We start from the raw sequence: 27,492 nt of genomic DNA on the forward strand, positions 1-27,492 counted from the left end.
CGCGGAGCGCGAGGCACAGGACAGGAGTGCATGGCAACGTCTCACTAAGGCCCTCTGGACCAATGGGGTACCATAGGACGACAACATGTATGTATACAAGCGAGGACTTACAGTAACAAAAATGAGTTTGAAAAATATTTACTAGGCTTTGGATACGATCAATCTTATTCATTGTTGTACAGTCAAGTGCAAAAATATGTATCGAAAGAATCGTCTCATAAATATGGTACTACGCTCTTATTACACTGGAATAAGATGCTATGGGACATATTTTTGAGTAAGATGTGTACACCCATATTTTTACACTTGACTGTACCAGAACATATGTAAGGTTACGGAATATACCTACCAACTAACATCATGGTGGCCTTTTTGTGCGCCAATCTTGGATGTAGTAACATGATGGACGAAATAATAAGCTATAGAGCTGAGCTGAGCTGATGGCGTGGCTCATAGTGGCAGCACCATATGGCATGTTACGATTAAATTAAATATATGTAACTATCTGCAGTAATTATAGTCATTAATAAGATTTTTAGATATTTATCTAGGGCATGGATTACGCGGATTACGAGAGAAGGTCGTTCCTTCTAAGATTTTAAGCTGCCAAAGAAAAGCAAACCAAAAATAAAAAAGAAGATACACTTAGACTATTTTGACCTATGTGTACATGATGAAATACATGAATTTTATACGAAAAAAAAAGAAGTACAGACGATTAAAAAAATGTGGACATCAAATATTTGGATTCTGATTTTGATTACGGTGAATAAAAGTATGTAAGTCAAAATAACGAGTTGCTAATCCACATTGTTCAGACTATGCTGAACTGTTGCCATATAAATGAGAAAAATAGCGCCCTCTTGACAATGATCATATATTCCTGGTCAGGCTTTAAGTAAATAATATTCTTTATTGTACCACATACAAAACAAATTCAAACAACCTAAAATACCTAATTTCCTGCATAATACAGAGACTCAACTTCACAAAACATCTAACATACCATCATTTTATGATTTTCATTGGTATTTTCATATCACCAAATCCTTTGCGAGAACAAATACATAAATTGTTAAAAAAAGAAAACAAAATCTAACAGCTGTGTGTTTAATATTCGAAAAGTTCCCTCGTGTTCTACCGGGCCCCATCGTCAGATCCCGACGTCTTGATAATGGGGACAACTGTTAAGAAAAATATTTTAAAATAATTTAAAAAAAGTCATGTCAGTCCAGTCTTCAAGGTACATGCTTAAAAAAAGGAATAAATGCAAAGATCCTGACGAATTAAGAACTTCCTTCCTTCTTATTTGAAGTTAAAATTACGAGGTAGTCATGTCCTGAAATGTTTTGTTTGTGTAACTACATTTTTGTCTAGTCCCATGCTTTGCTAAATAAGCCAAAATGACTTACGTTGTGTCAAACTTACAATTAAATTATACGTTTTAAAGAATTCATTTGCTTAGCTTAAGTCAGCTGTTTCCAATGTATAGGCCTAATTTTGAAAGTATTCTTTTATAAAATTGACACGGTTGGGATTTATAACTCCCTTTTCATATTTTCTAAAATAATTAGACCTTTGTATCTTACTTTAATAAATACATCATTTACACGTGTACTACTTGTGCTATCAAAATCGTTGCAGACTTGTCTTGGTCTGATAATATTCGTTCGTAATTTAGACCAGGTATAATATCCCGCGAATTTATTGTCAGACGGTAAATTTATCCCAAGAAGGCAACGCAAGCAATAAAAAAACTGAAATTAGCATTTCTATGACATGAAATAATTCTTGCTCTCTGGCCAACCGCGTCCTGGGCTCCTGGCCAATATTGCGTCAACGTATACATCGGACTGTTGGCCTGCTCTTATTCCAGCAGCGTCCATAAAGCATCGCACGCAACGATGCGATGCAAACATAACGAGAACAGTTACGAGAGACAAAGAGGAAATCGACCCGGTTTTCATACGGATCCATCACTCGCTGATAGAGTCGGAATCTCAAGCCAGTCTAAGCGCTCTTTCCATTTGCGTACAGTTGTTTCAAAACTTGAGGTCATTGTTACGCTGGTTTTACTCGTGCAATGGTAATGGCCAGGTCCCGTTAGCTACGTGAGAACGTGATCTATGATTACTTTCTGTAATGACTGGATAAGTAGGGAGGATAGGGTATAGGACTTGGTGTACTTGTTCTCATTTTACTTGCAGTGTGCTACTTTTATGTGTTTATATAGGTACAGTCACGTCTGAAAATATCGGTACAAAAAATGTGCCAAAAATAAGTATACACGACTTTATTGCTCATATATTAAGGTAGTGTAGGTATACATATATTTGGCACATTTTTTGTACTATATTTATATTTATTATATTTTCATACGTGACTGTACGGAAATGATATGTAATTTATATGTCAAGATGTAAATATGTAACGGGATTTTAGGTAAAAATACAAACCCGAAAATTTGTGCGCTGTGCAATAACCTTTGTTTCCCTCATTAGATTGAATATTTGACCCAAATTGATGATTTGAGAAGTACCAAAATTGGGATCATTTTTGCTTTAGAGTTTAGACCAAATACCGTTTGGAAAAAACTTGGTGTAAGTATATATTTATACATTTTAAGTAGATATTTATACATTGGCACCCCAACCGTTTTCAGTAAACTTTGGCAATTGTTCCGGTTGATAGTACAATTCTCACAGTGTTCAATAGTTGAGACACGGATAATTCTTCAAGTACTATTATCATGCGGATGTCTATTGAGTATCGTGAGAACTTCAACGAAAGTGACCTTCATAGTAGAGCAAAGTACGTTGTGTAGGCGCATGTTTTGATGCGAGAAATGGATTCAATATACAATATACAGTCTATCGTATCCGTAGTCATTTGTGTTATACGTAGGCGACTTTGGAAACCCGAGAAATTTGAGCCAGCAGGAGAGGAGTCTCTCAAATTTGTATTAAGCGATTGCTCTTTTTAATAGTTAGGTAAATATGGGCTCGACATTACCTGCCCAAAAGATGGGTTAGTAGTGCAGAGCTTGCTTTATATACTGCGTCTCGAGAAATAATCTACAATAAAGTCTTAAGGCAACCCAGGGCAATTGCAACTATGGGATTAAAGCAACTACTTTAAAAATACAAGAAGTCTACATCTAGAGCCACTTGTATTCATGAAACGCTTTCGCCAGTCATAAAAGAGAGTTCATCCATGGTATAGTAAGGCTCTAACTCTAGACTCCTTGTATTTTTAGAGTAGTTTGATTTGCCTAATATATGCAATTGTCCCGGATGACTTTATTGTTTTATTGTCAAGGGGACGACTCGAAATTAAAAAAGTAATCCCACCAGTTGCTCCCAGTATTAAAAGCATGAGATTATAATCCTTTCCAGTTCCATATATCCCTCTGCAATTTCCCATGGTGTCGTTGCCTAACGGTGATTGACCCAGTATTGCAGCATAATTGATCGTCTCTGTATCGCGATGAGCGTTGCTAACGACTCTAACGAGCGAGCGGGCAAGATCGGCTTCCTTTACAGAGTGTAATTAAATTATTAATTATGACCACATCGTCTATGCATTCCGGGCAGTCACGGTTCCGATATGTGATCCATGTTTTGTTATAAAGAAATTTACATTATAGGTGTTGCTTTTAATTATCTATATCATTTATATGTACCTACATATGCACGTAAATTAAACTATATAAGTTTTAAAATTTGTTTGATGCCCATCTAAATTAAAATCATAATGCCATAAATTTGCTTTTTTAATATTATTATTATAAACAAATAAGCGTACGCTTGAAGCAAGACTAAATTAAAAGTTAAGTAAAGAATGTACTTACAATATGTACAATCAGGAAATCAGGAAAACAAAAGTATTACTGACTGTACATGAACTAATAATAACAAAGTTGTACAAGCGAGTTAACATATTAATAAAATATTTAGGCTTTAAAAAGGTACGTATGTGCTTTATTAAAAATATATTTGCAACACAAACGTTTCAATGCCTTCTAAATTACAGCGGTGTTGTAACCGGCGTTATATTAAATTAGCTCCTTATCAGCCGATGTTGCGTATCAGGACGAGTGGAGCCGTAGTGTTTAATGAGCGAGATAAGAACAATGCCAACGTACAGAGGCTTTACGACCAAGTGTTATTGCCATCACTTGGCAGGCGTATTATCTCGGGAAAACCAATGTAAGTGAGATCTCGAGATGCCTAGCAACTAAGTATGCTTGAGCCGTTTATTCTCAATCCGTAATATTTTTTATTTCGCTCACATAGTTTCAGGACATCAATGGTTTCAGGTATCTTTCTTAGTCTTCTACATAATTCGACTTTATTTCTCATTTTCCATAACCCGCCTTTTTGGTCTGAGTGTATGATTTTTATTAATTTAGAGTTGATATGATATCTATCTAATTCGTCTAACGACAAAACTAAAGGTCTGCGCTGTAAAGTATCATCACTTTTAATAACTATATATGTAGAAAACATAGCGCAAAAGAATGGGCGAGATAGTACCAGCTAAATGCTTTTTCTTGAAATAAGCTTTGCGGCCGCTTCAAAGTGCAAAAGGCCCAGGTAAACTACGATAAAATTAGTTTACGATTTTATACGACACCTTCGATATTTATGCAGGAGCAGAAACCATAATTAAACTGGCTTAGGTAGCACTAAACTGGTTCAGGGGACGATGCGTTTATAACCGTTGGGAACAGCCTTAAAGTTTCGCAACGCAAACCGTGCCCGACATGACGAATTGCGGCGGTTTCGTCACGGTTCGTGTCATCTTTGGGCTGACGAATTACGCTTACTGGCCTAAAAGACGTAGGGCATGAGTTGCAAATTGTGGTTTTCCTTGGGACGTCAGTATTACTCAAGCCAGTGCATATGTTCTACATATCTATCGATAGGAGACGTAATTGCAATTTCTTGATGGCTGGAAAGCGCTCAGTTTTCTTTTGAAATTATATTAATAATCCTTCTAAGCGTAGACCGTAAATTAGTACTATGGCATACGACCATGACTGACCAACATCTTTAACGAAAGGAATTTTAAAAGTACACGGTAAGCCTTTCAGCACACGGAGCGTACCTAAAGCGTAAGCGTATCGTAAAAACGTTTCGAGTACGAGACGCATAGAGTTCTGGACAAAAAGCATCGTGTAAGCGTAATCGTTTTCTAAGTAAAATCTAATTAGTTGAAATCATGGCGTCGTCGCTGGCGTCAGATGTCTTCGGTGGATGTATCGGCGATCTTGCTTTCTTGTCAGATGAAGAAGATTTTTTTTATTGTTTAAGTATGTCAAAAGATTTATTTTTTACGCCTGTCGCAATGACGACAGAAATCTCATACGCTACGCTACGACGACGCTTCGTGTGCGGACTTGTTTGAAGTTGTTCTTGCGCGTCGCGCTCTCGTTCTACGCGTGTATTACGATACACTTACGCGTCTCTTACGCTGAGGACCTTGTTCTACCTATATATTTAAAGTGCCCCCTTCGTATAAATATTTAAGCGTCCTGTCCTTTTGTCCACGCATGTCCATTGATTGACATCTGTATCCAGTCTTTACTAGTTTGTTAATAGATGTCGTCTTTTCATTTCATGGGTGGTTTGCCACGACTGCCGACCTTGCTCTCTTTCTTCTATCTGCCCTTCTTCAGTTTCTGCGTACGATCACTTACACACAGTGGCGTTGACCACTACTTTGGTATTGTGTAAATACTACATAAACCCATCTACTATTAAACACCTATATCTATTTATACAGGCTAAAAAGGTTCATTTTTCTGATTTACAAACGTGAAAATTACAGACTGACAAATGCAAGTAGACCGTAACCGATACGTATCTGTGGGAAGGTAGTTACATTTTCTTGAACGCCTTCCAGAAGGCTACAGGATATATTTATTACAATGAAGTAACACATAATTAGTAAGTAATATTGATGTTAATTAGTAGTTAAAATATACAATTGTTACTGTTCTTGTGTGTGTTTTCTTCTTCAATTAGGTGTGTAGATATCTTCGTATAATAACGATCTACAAGGGTAGCAATGGAAGTAAATTCCTAAATGTAATAAAAATTGTGTTTCATTTAAAATTTGAAATAAAGTTCTACATATCTATCTATAGGAGACATAATGTCTCCTCAAACGTGCTACAGTTTCAAATATTCAAAATTTACGAGTATTAGATATAGATTAAATAGATCGAAAACGTATTGGTTACATCTGCTCGCTAGTCAGAAAGTGCGAGTGCTTTACTAATAATTAATTCTGTTGATTTCGCATTGTATGTCGCTGAATGTAGCCCGAGCGATATTTCGCTTGCTAACTAATAAATTGAGGATGTTGACGTATAGTTTAGGGGCTAGTTAGTCAGGATGTGTATGCGTAGCTTCTATCGCCATTTTCAATAAAAATTACATGGCAACATAAACAGTGATAATGTCAATGATTATTCCTATGCATAGACATAATAACAATAACTAAGAAAGTAGAATGGGTTAAGTAATTACGCAAAAATCTTACTTAATCACTGATTCCAGTTTCTTATCCAACAATAAAATCATAATTACACTGTCTTAACTTTCCTCCATAACACATTACGAGAGAAATGGCGTCAATACATCAGTTAAGAATACATTAGTCCGATTAGAAACCGTGACGGCCGCTGTTTTGACCGGGGTGCGCCAGTCGCCAATGTGTGTTACTTCTTTGCTCGTTATGGAAATTTCTATTTCGCAGGAAAATAACTATACGTTTGCTTTCTTTTAACCATGTAATTATATGCTTTTTCAGGACATGTGTTTATAAATAATCACTTGTTACTAAACAGGCTGAGTTTGTTATGTTATGTCTGACCAAATTCTAAGGGGTGAATATGAATAAGTAGTTCATAGTGAACAACTTGAATTATGAAGTCAACGCCGCAATCGCTGTTCCATAGAAAACACTGCCATGTGATTCGCTGAAATGTATGAGACAGCAGATTTTTTTGAGATTTCGTGGTTTACTTCATAGTTAACGTTGTTCATTATGACCTATGTATAATCACCCCTCAGAGCTATCAAAGATTATCAAAGTCACTCTGTATCTGAATCTGAATCTGTAAATGAAAATCTAATCATACGAATTCCAGAATATTTGAAGGTACTTTTACACTCTTCTGTATATAGAGCTTGAAGCTTGAGCTTGTAATGAAGCTTGAAGTTTTATTTACTAAGAACAGTCACTGAACTACGTAGAACATAAGCTGACGGTCCTGGTCTCAAATTCATACTGTATATGTAGTGGTTTTAATGTATTACAAGAGATACATAAGTATCTACCTACCTACCTACTAGGAATTGGCGATTTTTCCATCTCTAAATCATATAATTCATACTATGCGATCGGAATCTCGGAAGGATCGAAAACCAGGACATGGTTCAATTGATAATTTTTGTACATTATCATATCTTGATTGAAGATGATTCCAGAGGCGGACTATACGAGTAGATACATGATTTATTACGATAGTGGTAATCTAATGCTTTAGTCGTGGTTCCGTTTACCACAAGATGGTGTAATTACAGCCAGTAGTTGAGATTATATTGGGCACAAACTTTAAGGACCAAGGCCGCAGATTTGGTGTCGGTTTATACAGCTTGTGTTTTAATTTGGATTGTATTATTAATTCTGTTCATTTCAAGGGAGCTTTCCTTACATCAAACAAGTTAAGTGCAAAACAAATTAAAACACTGACGACATTATATTCTCATTACGAGTAAATAATGTATATCCACATAGATCTAATTTGCCATTTACATTTCGTTATTTACGGAACCAAAATAATCAACTTTCACATAGGTACCTATATCAATTTATTTGAACGAACAGTGACGTAGCCTACGTCCGTAGGTGACTCTAGATTAATGGATTTTTCTAATGATATTGCACAATTTGATCAAATTTCTTTTCAGCCAAGAACGACCATCTATTTGGAAAGTAAATATTTGTATACTTATATTCCATTCCACTTCCACTTTCAGCGCTAGATCGCATCTGTTAACCAATTCCCTTCTGTGATTTAGGTAGTCGACGTCAAAGATACGTTTCCATTTTTCGCCTTATTACAAAGGAGTAAGGTGCAAAAGTGTAAACATATCTTTGACGGACTTTGAAAACGGAATGAAATTATGGCGTCGAAGTAAAGACTTCAAACAATCTTAGAATTACTGGTACTGATTGATACAATTGTGTACATTGTCCTAAATCTAGCCGGCATTTTAAGTTACAAATCTGTAATGTCGTGTAAGAAGTGTTTTATGCAGTTTGCTCTTATTTTTAGGGGTGACCTTTAAATTATTTAAATTTTATTCCGGTATTTATGTCATCGTGATTTAATGTTCTAGAATCATGAAAATGTAAGTGGGCATTCCATTTGTTTTCCTTGTCGGACGTACATTTCTACGTTTATCTGATGATGTTTATATATTATGTATTGAGGCACTACTAAACGAGAAACGGTTATAACTTTAACAATAACTTAACTGCTACTAGTTACCCCCAAAACATAAGATATAATTTTATGGAAATGGATAAAAGGAAACAAATTATGATAGATATTTTTCTGACATATGAAATGAACAGGTAATTAAGTTTGTACCTATATGTGTTTGTATAACACCAATTTGATTTTGTAAATGTCTGTGATTTCAGAGTAAAAAAGGTTGAATTCTGGAGTTAATTATTTTTTGCTAGATCTATTAAACGACAATGTACTGTGACATTTTTCTCTGAAAATCAAATTTCCAACCGTTTGACCTAGATGTGCTGATAAGGATTGATAAGCCTGACGGTTTCAGGGCAAAAGGCTTATGTTTATTTTATGTAGATTAGTATGGTAGCCTAGTACGGTATGGTAGATAACATTTTTACAAGTTATGATAGATTTTTTACTGCTACTATACACGGCAAACCTATCATATAAGCAAATATAATATGTACAGGGAAGTATTAAAGCGGAAATGTAATCTATGTTAGGTACTGACCTACCGGCCAATAATATATCACCTTCGGGTTTTTGTATGAACGTGTATAGAGTAAACAATATAAGTTAACGGCACCAATCATGGAAAAAGTTAAATATCCAATTCATCCTCTATATTTTCTATGTATTTAATGAAAGGTAATGCAATTGGTTTCAATATTATTAACCGATTAAAACTATAGATTTTTGCTCCAGTCATGGGATGTATGGCGTCATTAGTTTTCAAACTAACATTTGTCCATGAAAAATTAAACTTAAGCAGCTCTTTGGCTCTTGTTTATGGTAAAATATTGTAAGGGTTTTTAACCAGATGGTAAATACTTGTTTTACAGGATTGTCTATACCATCCCATTACGGTGCCTGTTCCATTATAGGGGTGTTTACTATAGGTTAGTTGGTAGATTGCATATTTGACTAGTCATTTTATACGAATATATGATGAATAGTGGTGCAATGAAATACTGTGAATTACACTAGAGAGAGATATTACTACAAAATCTCTAATAAAAAAAGCGGCCAAGTGCGAGTCGGACTCGCCCATGAAGGGTTCCGTACTATTTATGACGTATTAAAAAAACTACTTACTAGATCTCGTTCAACCCAATTTTCGGTGGAAGTTTGCATGGTAATGTATATCATATATTTTTTTTAGTTTTATCATTCAGTTATTTTAGAAGTTACGGGGGGGGGGGGGGGGGGGGACATTTTACCACTTTGGAAGTGTCTCTCGCGCAAACTATTCAGTTTAGAAAAAAATTATATTAGAAACCTCAATATAATTTTTGAAGACCTATCCACACTTTGATGAAATCTTTTTTTTAAATTGTATGACGTATTAAAAAAATACTTGTATTAATTTAATGAGATATTCATGTACCGGTCTAAATAGTTTTTAATATTAGACATGATCAGAGGTGGGAGCTTTGAATCTGCTTTGATATCTCTGTAAGAATTTACATCACAGGCGAATTTTGTTGGTGCCTCATAATCGACATTTAATGCTGGATTCAATTGAAAATTATTATTTTGGTCGTAAAATATTAACTTGTACATTTTTCTTGATATTTTAAGCATAATATTTTCGAGTGAAAACAGTACATAGCCAAATATACTTAATCTTTCGATGAGGTCTTTTTTCCCTTTAACGGATGCCTTGCGTTCCCGTAAAAGTGCTTTTAACCAGGCCCCTCTTTCCCACTGGGCACTCTGGGCACGTGCCCGGGGCCCCGAAAGATCTTAAACGCCGTTTTTTTACAGTCCAACGGGGTTTTTAATAGGGCCCCCTATTCCTGAGTGCCCAAGGCCCCCGTGTGTATAAAGACGGCCTTGCTTTTAACTGTGTTACAGTCAGACGTCCATATTTTTCATGAGGATCCATTTTATTGCGTTAAACAGACGATTATTATGTACATGAAAATATCCTACATGCTCCTGTCAAAACAAAACTTTTTATTTGAATGGCTTTGAAACTTTATCTGACAGTTTCTTTGCCTCAGATACAAAGTTTAATACTTATGGAGTTTTATAAAACATTGGTTTATTAAATACAAATATTTTTTAAGTTATAAATTTCATACAGCGAGTTGGGTGAGTTGTCTCAAACTCTAGTGGCGCCATCTACAAATAGCTTGCAGCCGCCTTCCCCATTGGAAGAAGCAGCTCGATTCGGGCAACCAATGTAATTTTGACGTTAGAAATATCGTAGATAGATCTTATTGGGATCACAGCGAAATCGAAATAAACGTCAATTTTGACATGTCGTTTAGCTATCGATTTTTTCAAGGTCTTTACATGATCTTAAACGTGTCTTAATCATTCTTCGAATCGGGCCGATACATTAAAACAAAAAACGTCTATGAAAAAAACCATTACATGAGACCATTTTTTCTCATCGCTCGCACAAAGGACTGAGGTGGAAGTCATTCACAAATAAGTGATGACTGATGACGTGACGTATTATACCCATATATAAGCTTCCGGCTGCATTAATAATACCAAAAAATGTAGGGCAGGCTAATATATAAACATAAATATCAATAACTAATATAAATAAAATAAAAAAATGAATAAAAGATACTGGTATAGGTATTTAAACAAATATTTATGTTTTTAATTTAAAGCCCATTTGGCATCCAACAATAGATAAATTCAAGATGATCCTGTGTACTATGATGTCCATGAAAACGGACGTTAATAGAATAGTTAAACACATCGAACAATTAAAGGGCCAACGATGACGAAAGACGCCATTTTGGACGGCCTCGGTGCACTGTTATGATATTAATCATGTCATAACATTACGTTACAGATCGTGCCAATCACGAAGACGCGTGCCTTAACTCTTATTGTCATGTTATTAAAGGTTAGATTTGACAAATCCGCGAAGACAACTAAATTGTAAAGACTGGCATTCATAAAAGTTGCCTATCTAATAGCCCGATTTACTTTTTTTGGGGTTCTTAGCCAATCAACTAGTTCTTGTCATCGTTACTTTGTAATTTGTTAAATTTATTTATTTAGATTTTAGTTTCAATAATATTCAGCATTACGGACCGATTCGAACTTTAAGATACGTCAAATATTAGGTATATTTTTCAAATCAAATTTAGGTGGATCGGATATGTCAGTGTTAAAAGTGACGTTTTTGTTTAAAGAAACGTCACTTTTGATACTGACATATCCGAGCCATATCGTATCTAGACGTAGAATTTGACGTATCTTAAAGTTAGAATCGGGGCGTAAGTTAAGTTTTAATTTGTCTTTTTATCAAGAAAGGCGATATCGGCGCACAAATCGAAGGCCGTTACTAAAATAGAAAAGTAGGTACCTGAATGCGAAGCGATTTCGAAACTAAATTGAAGTCTAGATTATTAACACGCAATAGTTAGATATCCGAGTTTTATGGTCTTACATCACTTTCGGCGTAATTGTGAGAAATAAAACGTTTTAAAAATTATTAATTTGAAATCAAACTTACCTAACTACAGTCAGGAATAACTATAGATTTAAGAAAAAAAATTAAATCGCCGGTTTGATAAAACCTTGTTATCTTAACCTTAGCTTAGATTTTTTTTTATACTACGACGGTGCAAACAAGCATACGGCCCGCCTAATGGGAAGTCACAGCGGCAGAATGCTGAAGCACATGCTGTGTCGGCGCCTTTTCGCCACTACACAGTCGTGACAAAAAATTCCCAGTAGTTAGTTAGTAATTAAATTATTCTATGTTGTATTTTTATCCGCTACATATGAATTCGTCAAAGAACCTTGAACAGCCTAATTTGTACTTGATCGATCGAGCTTAGCCGAGAAGAGAAAATCTGTAATTACTAATTACAAACATTGAAAATAAAAGAAAAAGTCTATGTTTGAGTAAAACATTATCAAATATCATTATAATTGACTTTAAATGGTCCCTACGCACAAATTAAACAAAAAACCTTCAACAGATAGCCTAATTTGTACTTGACCGATTTGTAGCGGAAGCGACGTTATAAATAACATTGTCAGTAATCGCGCCCGTTTGTCCTGGAATTGTCTAAATTAAGCGTTTTAGCCGAGAAGGGCACTCGCGCGCAAGGCTGAGTATGACGTCAGCGGCGGTGTGTTCCTCTTGCGACATATTTAAACAGTTTATTTGTTATAATAGAAGTAATCATTTTAATGCGCAAATAATCATGTCCATAAAAAGCAGGATTCAGGGTAGACCCAACAGCTAGTTATATGTTAGCGGATAGGCCAGACAGTCTTTTGCAAAGACATTGGATGTCCACATTTAATAAACCCCCTTTCTGGGGATGTTTATTATTTAAATTAGAAATAAAATGTAGTAGGTATAAGTAGAAATAATCTTATAAGATATCTGACTAACAAATGTGGACCACTGTGAAGTCTGAATAAAGAATTTTTTTTTTTTTTTACATGTCTTTATAATTCTTGGTATACTAGCTTAATGGAGTATACGGGCCAAAGCTAGCTGGTTTAGGATGAATGATAAACTAAGGTTTCATATTTTTTTGATGTAAATACTTATAATCTTATAAAGCTCAACCTTTCGTATAAAATTTAACTTCGCTCGTGCTGCAGTAATTTATATAGTAATAGATGTGAAAAAGGTGGCTTAAAATTAAAATGTATGTGGGATAGTAAACAAATACAAACGAAAGGTAAAATTATAGGAAATAACGAAAACAGGAAGGAAGGTTATCTATGAGTATAAAACACGCTGTCAATTAGGTACGGCGTTATATGGCGTTTAATTAAATATTGTGACAGCACTTTATAAAAACTTTAAAGCAAATATTTAAAATCTTATATTTTTTGTTTTTGACTTATGTATACTGCGACAGTATTTTCTGTATATATTTTTGTAACCCTAAAAATTGAATAAAAATAAAAGATTGGAGAAAAGTTTATTGTCTTTATTGTATGTTTATACCGCTAAGTAGCATCAATAATCACATGCTGAAATGATTATTTCTTAGAAAAGGAATCGGTCACTGCGCAATAGTGCATGCAGTAAAGCCACGATTCTATTGTGAGTGACATAGGGTGTGGGGTATGTTTCGGAATGTATTTTTGAACCGATTTTCATTCTGAAAGTTCCAATAATCTCAAAAACTGTAGTAGATTGGAGATTTTTTATAAAATCGCTTTTCCTAACTCTGACAATGAGTACAAATTTTCTTTTAGATGGGTTCAACCTGAAAAGTACACGGTCCATTTTTCCTCAGGCAATTTTTGTATGATATATATTTTTTTCTTCAGTTGTTTTGTATGGCGGTTGCGGCATATCTATTTCGATCCATATTTTCTGAGGCATAGGTCTCATTTGGATACCTAAGGTTATCTGAATCTTCCAATATGATTTTTTTGTATTTTAAAAAAGAGTGGCTCTGTTGAAAAATGTCCTTCTCGATAATCATCCGTAAGATTATTACGAAAGCTACTAAAATAATAAAACCTACTACAACAGTCGCGTGAAAAGTGGGCTTCATTATATCATTGAGGGCATATTGAATGGCATATCATACTTATTTGTTTCAATAGAATTTCCTATAAAATTCTAACATTCAAAATTTCTCTGGTTAAAATTATAAAAAAGGTGGACACACAATTTTTAAACTTCCTAAAATACACATATACTATTCCTAAAATACATATATTAATATACAAAACCGAATATATATTGTACCTACCTCATAAAATAGACAAAGAGTTATATCTTCAAAAAATAAAACATTTCTTTCACTGCGTGCGTGGCTCATTAATCTCATTATAGAAACTTTCAGTACTGCCCACGTACCTATCGTACGTATATACCAAAGAAGATAATCTCTACGGTGAAGAGGGCTTATATTAACGTTAAGTTGTTATTTATCTCATATTTCGTAAAATCACGTTAATAACTACTCAATCCCCGTCTTCTCTAAGGTAGTTAAGGTAGGGAATTTTTTATTTATTCAAAAACGACTTACGTCATTATAGTGCTGCATATGATACGTAGTTACGTACCTACGTATATTATTTAAATAAATATATTTTTCTCAAACTTGCAATTAAATAAAAATCTATATCTACTTTGCGTATCCGTCTATATCTACTTGGCCTGCAACCCTTCGTTTCCCTCTTCCTCTTCAGTAATGTAAATGGTGTCAGCATCAGCGCAGCGGCTGCAACGCAGCATTGCAGTGCAGCGTTGCTGCTGACTATGACTATGTGATTCCTGCATACAATGTGAACATCAATGTTGGTGTTCTGGACATTTAACATTTAGGTACTGTAGCAATGCCTCCGAAAGCAATACTGTTGCAAATGGAATGCAACCTTAAGTATGCCGCCGCCGGAGTCGACGGACATTCATCTCAATGCTCAATACATAGATTTATTTTATACTACGTCGGTTGCAAACAATCATACGGCCCGCCTGATGGTAAGCAGTCTCCGTTGCCTATGTACGTCTGCAACTCCAGAGGAGTTACATGCGCGTTGCCCTTCCTAACACTCGCACCCTCCTTAAGCTACCTCCCCCCGGCCTCCGTTAATATCCTACCTTTTGAATATTGGGAGTATTAAAATTGTGTGTACAAATTGCCTTATATAATTTGATTCCCTACAAGCAGTAAGTACCAACATAATTAATGGCTACTTTTATGTTATGTTATACAACATATAAGGGGGCTTTATATGTTGTATAACACGCTAACGTTGTCCTAAGATAAGATTAGATTACCGATTAGTACGTTCAAAGGTAATAAATTCATCTTATTTCTAACGATGTAATAAAGACGTTACATAGACGTGTATGCTAAAAAAGTAGTAAAGTATGATTAGTACAAATGTAAAGCACGTACACACGTGCATCGGTTATGAGATACGTGAGTGACATGCGAATATCGCGCTGTGAGCTCTTGGCGCTTTTAGTAGTTCTCAAACTTTTAGGCGATTAGAGCCAATCCTGAAAAGCTAGAAATAGTGTCATGTTCTTCTTTGTATGTAACCTTGCCAGCATGTGTGTGTGTGCGGTCTGTTGTTCCACTTGCTTTTTTTTTCTTGTCTTTCTTGAGACCCTTTGATTAGGTAATTTCGCCTTCACGTTATCTAGCAGGCATACGAGTATTATGGATGGAAAACCGTCAGTTTTTAAACCCCGCGCTATTGAAAATACTTCTAATTTGAAAAGGGAAATTTATTTTCCTTCGTTTCCTGTGTCCATTTTCCTAGAATTTTTCGATTTTTTTGGAAACTTTCCTTAACTTGCACATCTGTAGTCCAGACCCTATTTGTAACTACCTTTAACCTAATAGCGCCTTATTTCGTGTGCCTTACTGGTTTGAGGACCTCGAAATAGGTATAAAGCTAAGTTTCAAGTTGTTAAATAGGAGCCAACGATCTCTTAAAGTGTCAGTAAGTTCGTGGTATTCTCTCACTTTCACTGAGCGTAAGCGTGAGCGAGATGGAAGTGCGTGCCCGGGAGCGCGGATATTGTGTTTTTTTAATTTAAATGTTTTGTGTGTTTAAAAATATCGCTGAGTTATCAAGCATAATTTTGCAGATATTACGAAATAATTTTTTATGTTTAGCTTTTGTGAAAAATGTATTGTAATTTTTTAAAGTGCATTTTAGACCTATGTTCGTGATTTTTTTCTACCGAGCGAAAGACAAAAACTTACGTCCCTAGAGAAAGGCCTCAAAAATACGAATTAAATTTATGGTAGCCGTATTGTGACCCAAATTTTTTTTTTCAGTTTTCGGCACCATACTGTTACTCATAGTGTTGTGTTCCAACCGGTGAGTAAGGTTGCCAGAGCTCAACGAGGGGGGGGGGGGGGGGGGAGGGTTGTTAGGTTTGGCAACGCGCATGTAACTCCTCTGGAGTTGCAGGCGTACATAGGCTACGGAGACTGCTTACCATCAGGCGGGCCGTATGCTTGTTTGCCGCCGACGTGGTATAAAAAAACCTAATGTACCTTACTTATTTGAGGGTGGTAAGCTGTTAAAGCCTTGATAAAGATACTATTTGTTCCATAAATATCATCAAAATCAATAAAATATTGTAATATTTAGGACATTAATTGGCAGCTTGGTGATGCCGCCTTTCCTTAATTATTTTCCTCACTGCCTCAGACGAGAAAAGCCACGTTTTTAGGTTTCCATAGTCGACTAGGAACTCTTATTATTACTTAGTTGCACGTTTGACGTAATTAGAAACATATTTGATGTCAGTTAATATTTCTATTAGTATCTACAATAAACTAGAACAAACGAGCCATGTTTACCATGCTTATCGATGCACTTGCTTTTGTATACTTTGTATATCTTCTTGTCATTCTATATTAATCTAATATTGTACTTAGTTACATGAACGCTGACAAGATTCCGATTTTTTTAATGAGCTTATTTGTGTGTACCATTGCTGGGCAAAGGCCTCCTCTCTCGCTTTCCAATCCTCCCTGTGCTGATAATAATATCCCACCAAAAATATTTTCATGTAAAATGTTGCCAAGACGAATCCATAAGGCTCGCACTGTAAAAAGTTATCAGATCTCATGTTGCTTCTAGCTCTACATCTACAAGCCCTAAGTTCACAAACTCCACACGTTAGTCAAAATATGTGGCTTGGCCGTTTCGTTACATGAACTATTGTAGGAACTTACAACAAAAAAGCAATAAATAGTGAATATTCACCTTACGAATTTCAAACAAGGAGTCCCTACATACATTTTCAGATCTCTAGCATCAAGATTTGCGGAAGTCTCATACAAACTTTATCCCCGATTTTAAGGGGTTGGGAGTAAAAGTTCCAAGTTTTAGTTATTTTTTTGTTATTTGTGCACTAATACTAGCTTATATACCAAATATCAGCTTTCTAAGACTTCAGGAAGTATTCTAAGAGTTTTGATGATCATCAGTGAGTGAGTGAGTTGGTGTCGAAATCGGGGTTTTTTAGATATCAATAATTATAACCACTTTTAAAAATTATGAGGTTAAGAAGCAAAAAATAATAATATTGGAAGATGTTGAGAACCATTAAACAAATATTATTCGGTAAAAAGACTTGCAGATCCGTGTTACAACTTATTTATTAGTTTCGCATAAGCTACGCTTGATGAATTAATCACCTTTTAACCATTAATCAAGTCAACAATATTTATGAGATGTTCTCATTTTAAAAGTTAGTATGTGTTCCGTGACAGCAAAAACAGTCATTGATGACTCTTAAGGAATCTAAAACACAAATTAATGATGTCTTTTGGTTTTTACTACTACAATAAAATGAAATTACAAGGCAACAGTATTTCATCGATCCACTAATAAGGAATTCCGAGAGCGAAGCATAAAAACTCTAATTGTTGTAAGTGATACAAATGTTTATAGGAGCCCAGATGTCTTTACAAAAACTTTGAAATTGAATTTATGTTGACTGCTGTATAATGAAAGGCATCAAAATAGGAGTGTGGTTTGCTCGTTTCATAATAAAAACGGAATCGGATAATAACATTATCACAGATAAGAAATTTGTTCTAACACAATATTTTATCTTTATACTGACTTATTTTGCGGTTTTTAAACGCGTCATAGAGGGTTTACGATAGGTACCTATGGTATGTGTGTAGATAAAATATACTTATATATAGCATAAGAATAATAATTGTTTATTTAAAAGAAAAAACCTTATTAACATATATAAAAAAATATCCTCCCACCCCACACTAGGCTATGTCTGTCACGTGGCAGCTAGATTTGGTTTGAAATAATTAGTTACAAAAAATTGCTAGTTACTCCGGTAACATATAGCTAAAGATGAGATTAATTACTAGAGTCTGTTTGAAAAGAGAAGAGTCGTGGGCCCCATACATTCCACGACTCTTCTCTTTCCGCTCTCTAATAATGAAAGAATGCACAAAAAAGTATGTCAGTGTGTGTGTGCGGGTTTATATGATTCACCAGAGTATTATTTAACGTTACTATATTTTCATAGATACTTCTGAAAATGCTAGAAAAATTGAATTTAGTATCATAATATTTGACAGCATGGCTTAAAAAATACAGTTTGAGTTAAGTAAACCACCCAGCATCTTTTTTATTAACTTTAAGATTATTTACTCGTAGTAGTACAAAACCAAAGTAGTTTATTCCCAGCAATCGTTTAAAACGGGAACTGCAAAGCAAAAACCACAATTACAGGCAGGTATTAGTCTACTTTAATGACGTTTTTATTCCAAATAGCGGCAGTAATTGTAGCTCGTTTGGCGATTAACGTGGTTCTATACAATTATGGGATACAATAGCAATGAAAAGTATTCGATAGTAACGGATATGGTGTAGGTTACTTCTGGGGTAATTACTAGTTTTTATAATAAGTATGTGTTTTGCGAGGTTATTAGAGAATGTGTCTCTGGAGCCAAAAAATTTTCGCTTTATCATTGTCGGCATATAGGTATTTTCGCCATTTATACGAATAAACGATTAAAAAGTTTTTCAGTTGAGTTAAAGAAATAGTTAAGCACAGTGAGCTGCGTGGAGCAATTATGAATTAATTCATTAATAAAGTCACCATGCACTTTTACGTCTGATGGTACATTCGCCATCAGATATATCGAAGCGGCCAAGGTGCTCACAAATATCTGAACACGTTTCTATTGTCAAGGCGTTAGAGTGCGTGGTCAGATATTTTTGAGCACCTCAGCCGCTCCAATATATTTGATGGCGACTGTACATTGGCAGTGAAAAAATGTGAAGCAAGGTGTTTGTTTCTTATGACGACTGGCAAAATGGCAAGACTATTCTAAATGACCTATCAATGTTAATTAATTAAATCATATTTATACAGAAGTGCTTACGTATATTTGAAGACTATGTAGTTCTGAAGATGATATCACTAGGATGTCACCGAGTCGATCATAAAGTGCTGTTTAACAGGTTACTGAAAATAAATCATTTGTAGAAGTTATGACATGACGCTGTTTACAAGATATACGAGTAGGCTTATGTTTAACTGCCAAGGTGATCTGTATCATAAAGGCCGCAATATTCTAAACGCCGGCATTATCGCTCATTATTAGGACTATTCTTTGAAAACATTTGGGTATTTTCCGCCATTCTCATGCGTACTCATGCCTCTAAAATAAAATTTGCAAATTGCCATAAATGTCTACAAATACATTTAAAAAAAAAAAAACAATTTCCAGGTAAAAACTAGTAAATTGGACATATGCTATGGTACTTTATTAACCATTATATAATTTTATATCACTTTTAATTTTACTCATGTTTGTTTCAGATCGCATGGCGATGTTAAAATCCCCGTAAATTTTCACACGAGTCACTAAAAGGTAAGAAGGTTCCGCTAACGCGCAGCGTCAAATGTTTTTCCTATCACATTTATGATAATTATGACACGTTGTGCAATAATGTGCAAAAGGTGGATCTTTCAGTTTCGCTTACAATTGATATCGCAGGCTTGCGAACATCCGCATACCAATGAACTTAGGTTTGAATTAAGTCACTTAAGGCTACTACTCGTGTGTGCAATATTATTTTTTAATAAATAAAGGCTCTTGCCGTGTACTAACTAAAAATTCGATAAGTAAGAAAGTAAGTAAATATTTTTCAGTAATCAGTTGCAAGTTGTGTCCTTATGTTATTTTGAATGATATTTTTTTTACGTTCTTCGATTTATTTTCTTCGCGTTGGTGTGGTGAAAAATTTTGTGTTTCACTCGGAGGCAAAGTTTCTTTAACCCTCGTGCCTTGAAACCCTCGCAACGCTCAAGATTCCACTCTCGAACCACTCGCTACGCTAAGACGAAAGGGGACGACCGCCTCGAAACTGCATTTCCATACAAAAGTAATCCCCATTTTCCTCTCTGGATATTAACATGATTGAAAATATTTTTACACAATTTGATGTGTTTTAATCAAAGTTATGCCCGTATGATTTTTCGTTTTTTTTTTAAATATAATGAGAATTAGGAGCATTTAAAAATTTGTATAAAACCTGTTTTTCGCTCCTAACTTTTATAATAATTAAAAATCGAAAAAAAAAACTAACTAAAACACGTAAAATTCTGTAAAAATATTATCCATAATTTCAGTATCCAGGAGGAAAATGAGGACTACGTTTGTATGGAGAATCGATCGTCCTCTTTCCTCTTAAACAACAACTTTGCCCCTTTGTAAAACAAATAAATATTTCTTACACCACAAAGAAAGTAAATTTAAAAACAGATTTACAATGTGAATAAAGGTAGCAACAGGTTGTCTTATCGTGTAAGCGATGTCTTCCAGACAACTTTAGGGTAGCAGGATAAAGATAAAGAACAGTAAGTTTTTATAACAGGTAGTGCACGAATTAATTAGAGAAATAGGAAAATAATATAACAATAAAATACCAAGTACAATAAATAAATATTAGATACATATCTAAATATACATACATACCTATATAAATAATATATATAGACAGCGGCACGTTAAGGAAGAGACAAGTAATGTTTTTTTCAGTAGGGTTTTAAAGCTTTGCAGAGTTTTCGCACACCTAATAAATATCTAACGGCAGGCTGTTCCACAGCCGAAAAGCTCGAAAAGTGAAAGAGACATTATTAAATTTCATAGAGGATAGAGGGGGAACAAGTAGATATTTCCGTGAAGGCCTGATAAATGTGTCTAAGAACAATTGCCTGTTGTTTTTATTTATTTATATGTCAGTAAAATATTATATTTTTAGCATTAAAATCCCTTAGTTTTCTAAACTCATCCGTCTGTTTAAAAATAATTACTGCGTGTTCATGAAAAATATTTAAATGTTTTTCGCGTACGCTTTATAAGGAAAAGAAAACAAAATTAGTTCCGGTTTGCCTATGAATATGTTTGACACGGCGTCGTTGGTGTGTTGTCATGGTCTTTGGGATTATTAGTCGCCTTAAGTATCATGACGCTAAAGCATGTCATACTTTCAAAAATCAGCACATCCTTATTGTATATCCTGTTTAACAAATTCTAATTAAACTAATGGACCATTTGTTTGATATGTTACCCATTCTAATACAGATATATCCAATTAAAGACAGAAATTTTGCATTGGTAAATTCTGAATGGTATGAAATAACAATGAATGTAAGAAAGCTAAAAATATGAAAACTGCTTCTAAAAATGCGCAACTTTATTTTCGAGGGAATTCATCAATATTTTTGTTAAATTTTACAACCAAAATTAAAATTCAAGAACATGATATCCGCGGTCCCGAGAACGTACATCCTACTCGCTCACGCTGACACTCAGTGGGAGTGAGAGAAGAACACGAACTACGGGGCTTTACATTTTAAGGAATTGGTTTCTGAACGCTTTCATCATGTATTGCCGAAGGTTGCCAACCACATCATTAAAAATGCGTTCAAAAATCAACTCCCTATTTCTCAAAAATCGATGATCAATATTTCCCTGCTATTAATGTAAACCTTTTACCTGTATACGAGTATGTACCTCAACCTAACCTTCATGATTCAGTAATGTGAAAGATGAAGGACGAAAACCTTTCTACTTAAGATACCAAATTCTTAATTACCTACACGAACTACTTCAAATATATTTAATGATGTGATGTATAATATAACTAATGAATGATGTATGCATTAACTTTTTTAATTACATATATTTTGCATGCACTAATTATTCCTCACAATCAAAATTATAACAGCGCTAATGATTGTAAATATTTAAATTAATGATTGTGTTTTGCTCGTTACTGGTTCGATAATTATAAAGTGTAAAAACGGTCGGATGACGTACGAGACTAAGGGGCGTATTCGGAACAAACAGTTTCATAGCTAATCATCAAGTAAAGCAAGCTCTATGCGTACCGCACTGGCACAGAATAATTAATAGTTCTACCGTACAGAAAAGACACTTTCTCCTACAAAACCGAAGTTTGATAGCGATTAAAGGACGAATCATGCTATCCCGTTCCAATGTATGGCCTTCGGCTATTTAGTGTTGTCAAAATTCAAGTCATTATCTTATCTGTAGTCGTGCACGCAAAGGGACGTCAAGTTGCGCCAACCCTAATAATTGCTCCGAGCAATGCTGAGCCGAACGGAGCCGAGAATGACCAAAAAGAGGAGTGTCGCCCCACTGGCACTGGTATGAACACGAAATAGATATTATTTTTTTACTTTTAATAGGTACGCCTCAAATAATTGCTCAAGACCGCTTCGTCCACAATCCTATTTCGTCACCTTCTTAACTTGCCATTGTCATATGGTCCACTGTTCTGATTCTTTAATATTCCTATATCGTCACTTTCCTATCTTTTCCACATTCCTATATGGTCCACAGTGTTGGCATCGGTGGAGGTGAAAACGACAGGCCAACAAAACTTTTTAGTTAAAAAAAAGGAATGCAAAAATAAATGTAAGATAAGAAATCTTACATTTACTTTTGCATTCCTTCTTCCAGTTACTGACACGAAGCTGATGCAGATTCTCCCCCACACTCTAGCCTAGCGATACCTGGGCCGACCCACCGGATGGCTACCATTCGGTCGTCCCAAGAACGCCCTCTTGACAGCCCAATCCTCTCCCATTCTGAGTAGGTGACCGAACCAGCGAAGTCTGTGGGGTTTCGTTTCGCCGATGATGATGATGGGCAGAAGCTAGTTTGTTATAATTGTAATAAATATCGGTTCGATGACGTACGCGACCAATGACTGGATGACTGACTGTTACCGCAATTATGCAATGGTTAAGTTATACGATCCGGTGCATAGCTTGTATTTAAATGATCGACGTCATGTCGGATATCGTTGCAGGCGCGTGCACACGTGACTGCGAGTTGTGTTGTGCTTGAGTCTCTGAGTTGATTTAGCAATAGACTTGAAAACTATGACTATACGGGCCATATTATGCTTTAGAAAATTAAATTAGACTAGTTGAAGACACACGTTTTCATTTTTTGAGATTTTTCATTCATTGTGACCCGGAGGCGTATTCTTATTGTAATACAGGTCAGACGAATGAATTTGACCTGGATTTGTGATGGTCGTTATCTGTCAGAGTCAAAGATGACTTTTGTGGCTGTACTTATAAATGTCACTTTTGAGACTGACAGATATTATATCCATATACGTACAATTACGATCAAAATACGTACCTAATAAAAGAAGGCGTCTTTTATTATTAAATATTACTAATAAGTAACTATAATATTACTACTTAAGTAACTACCAACATGGATTTGTGAGTAATAGATCTACATCTACAAACTTGATCTTGTTTACTGAGCTACTGGCTAAAACAATTGATAGGGGTAAACAAGCAGATGTAATCCATACAGGTTTTAGCATTCGACAAAGTCAGCATCAAAATATTGCTACGAAAATTATTGGCATATGGGTTTGGTGCTTTGCTGAAATGGTTACGATCGTACTTGGAAGATAGGCATTTTTATGTGGTAGTAAATGGATTTCAATCGTCATCTTATAGCATAACGTCAGGCGTCCCACAAGGCTCGCACTTAGGACCTATCCTTTTTAATATATTTATAAATGACCTTCCGAATAGCTTACTTAATTCGAACATTTTTATGTACGCTGTTGACTTGAAGTTTGTTCGTACAATTGACTCTGATATAGAAGTTCAGCTGCTACAAGCCAATTTGAATGGTGTCGTCAAATGGTGTAGTAAAAACAAAATGACTTTAAACGCTAACAAATGTATGCATATTAAGTTTTTTAGAAAAAATACCATGATCAATTCTAATTACTGCATCAATGACAATCCAATTCAAGAGGTGAACACTGTGCGTGACCTAGGTGTACTTTTTGATCAGAAACTCACTTTTGTGCCTCACATAGAAAGTGTTATTAAAAAATCATCAAAAATGCTGGGATTTGTCATACGAAATGGGAAAAAAATTAAATCTGGGAAAACAAAAATATTATTATATAACAGTTACGTGAGGAGTATCGTGGAGTATTGTATGGTGTCCTTACTATGCAGCTCATTTTTTAAGAGTAGAGCGTGTGCATAAGCGGTTCCTACGACACCTATCATTCTCAGCTGGTATAATTAACAAAAAGCCCTCAAAGTCCCAAAAGATGACATTTTCTTGTACAAACTGATGAGTTCAAAGTAGATCGTCCACAAATATTAGAGCTTCTGTCTTTCCGTGCTCCATCTCGAATTCCCCGAAAACCCATTACTCTTCTCTGTCCCCCTCTTAGATGATCTGTTCTTGGCAGCAACTTACCCGTACCGCGGTTATGTAAGATTCTAAATGCATGCAGCGATCATACGGATATACACTTTGATTCGCTAAGCAAATTCAAAAAACTAGTACATAATTGTCTATCCACAACTAGTATATTGAAACATGCGTAGTAAAAAACATTGCATCATAGTTGTTAAATTTTATTTGCCGGATCTTTATTGTTTTTTCATGAAATGCATGCTGTGTTTACCTTTAAGTAATTGTTGCACTTAGAATATTACTAAAAGTGCTTGTATTTATGTATTATTTTCTTTCTGTGCTAGTGTAAACAGTAGTTGGTAAACCAAATAATAATAATAATAAAAATAGCTCCCAGGGCAGCTTGTGGCGAGCTGAATGGGAAGTGACGTCCCTTGGGTCCCATACCCCCGAGAGTCGGCCAGGTCCCTCTCTCCGGCTTGCCTTGATTGGCCGGCTGGAGTGAACACTGAGCAGGGGCCGCAGGACTCTCCGGCTTGCCTTTACCGGCCGTCCAGAGTGGGGTGTCAGAGCTATATGCTCGCAGGGTGGAAGTGAAATTTGCATAAGACGCGAGTTGGCACAGTGGCTGCTTACAGCCACTGGGTAGAAAGCGGCGTACACCTCTCCACACCCTGAGCCGCTCACGCAATGTTGTCCCCTTGTCGCTCCGTGCGAGCGGCCGTTTTCGGGGACCCATATTGTGAGTTGGCGAGTCACCACCTGCCCATTTTGTCGTGTTTTTAAAAACATATGATTAGGGCAGTTGCCATATTATTCTCCATAGTCCCGGTTACCAGTCCACTTGCAACTCAACCCAATAGCCCGGTTTATTTTGGTACCCTGTTTTTTAAAATAGTCCTACACTAACCGGGCTTGTCCTTGGGTGCACTGCTATAGTGTGAACAGGGATAATCGTCGGTTGGTGTCACGTTACATTTTGAGTAAATTGTCTTATTACAAGGGGCCTCTACGTGTTGGCTTCGGCCCCACGCACGCCTTCCAAATGTCCGGGACCCCATGGTCCCGAGAATTTGTAAAAATAATAATAATAATAATAAAAATAATATATATATATCTCTATATTAATTGAAATATAATATTGCCTCAATTGCCTTATGCAGGATTAATCAATCAGTTTCGATGTGTAAAGGCCATATTATACAAAAAGTTTGCAAAACTAAGTAACCCAACTGGCAATAGTTATTTGTTATACAAGGGGGCAAAGTTGTTGCATGTTTAACCGCTCGTGCTAATATTGATACCCGAGCGAAAGACACTATTCAAAAATTGAAGGAGGTTAGGTTCGAGTAGTGGAATCCTGAACTTTGCGAGGGTTTCAAGGCACGAGGATTAAACAAACTTTGCCTCCCAGTGAAATTCAAAAATTTTCTAAACACCAACGCTAGAAAACTACTAACTATGAAATACCAAAAAATCCAATCCAAATGAACGTAATAAAAATATCATTGAAAATTGTCATTTAAAGGTTAATCCTACTGGCTAACATATATATTATAACATAAAGAAACAACTCAAAATTTGCATCTGATTACTTTGTCCCACATATGAATAAAATGCAACTTTCGTATTCGTTTTTAAACAATCAAAAGGGCCTTTACCAGTTGGTGTGGTGAAAATAAAATTGTGGCTGATTCTCTCTGGTAATTTTTTTTATACCACGATGGTGGCAAATCAGCAAATGACCCGCCTGATGGTAAGCGACCACCGTAACCTATGGATGCCTGCAACTCCAGAGGTGTTACATGAAAGATATATCATCATCATCATTTAAGAGCATGGCTCTTGTCGGTGGAGTAGACGCCAGTTTTCGCGGTCCTCGGCCAAGTTCTTTAGGTCCCTGTAAGACACGACATTTACTTAAAGATATATAAAGAATTATTATTTATTCAAAAATCCGATAAGTAAGTATGTGTTTATTAGGTATTTTACTAAGACTAAATAGGTATATTTTTTTTCAGTTACAAAAATGCCGCGCCTAGAGCAGCACCCGCCGGAGGACTTCCGCCGCGTTTTGCGGGAAAAAGCATTGAACCACAGCCTGTTCTACTTGAAGCTGGGTGCAGGCGCGCAGCCGCGCCGCGAGTCGCAGGCGCAGCGCCCCAGTGCCGCCGCACGCGCGCCGCCGACCGCGCGTGTACCACGGCACGCTCAACCTCGCGTCTCCGAATTGCTGCGCCGATTCGAACCCGCCCAGATGCAGTATCTCCGACCACCGCGAGCGCAGTCTCCTCCCGAAGACATAACTAGCTCCGACGACGACGATCGGGCCGCGGTTCGCCGAAGGAGTCGCGATCTCAGCGACGACTCCGCGGTGGAGCTGGAACCGCGGCCAAGGCGCCACTCGCACCCTCGCGACGTCACTCCTCCTCCGGAGACTATGTCCCCGCGGCGGGAAAGGACGCTGATCGAAGCTCATGTAGTGGAATTGGGAAGGAGGGGCAGCGAAGGGTGCGAGAGCAGGGGCAGATGTGTGAGGACTCCGAGCGTGGTCGTGAGCGACTACTCCGATGGTGTGGCTGTCGGAGCGACCGAAGAAGAAGTGGACTGGCTGCGCGCGCGTTCGCTGTCTGCTGACTCCGCCTGCTCTTCCTGCTCAACCCTGTCCAGTCGCGATGACGATGAGTTCGAAGCGCCGACGTTGACCAAAAAGGTAAGTGTTCTTTTGTTTGTGTTGCTTGTATTGGGGTTATT

The 27,492-nt window shown here is 36.2% G+C and overlaps 1 protein-coding gene across 1 annotated transcript in view; it reads left to right on the forward strand.

The window, feature by feature from the left end:
- LOC133525836 (inositol-trisphosphate 3-kinase A) overlaps window positions 1-27,492 on the forward strand; it is a 186,034-nt gene that overhangs the window by 10,543 nt on the left and 147,999 nt on the right. The window contains exons 2-3 of the mRNA XM_061862242.1: window positions 19,836-19,887; window positions 26,760-27,451. Coding sequence (XP_061718226.1) covers window positions 26,768-27,451 — 684 coding nt within the window. The 5' untranslated portion in view covers window positions 19,836-19,887; window positions 26,760-26,767. The remainder of the gene's footprint in view (window positions 1-19,835; window positions 19,888-26,759; window positions 27,452-27,492) is intronic.

Source organism: Cydia pomonella, chromosome 15 (assembly GCF_033807575.1).
Source record: "Cydia pomonella isolate Wapato2018A chromosome 15, ilCydPomo1, whole genome shotgun sequence".
NCBI lineage: Eukaryota > Metazoa > Arthropoda > Insecta > Lepidoptera > Tortricidae > Cydia > Cydia pomonella.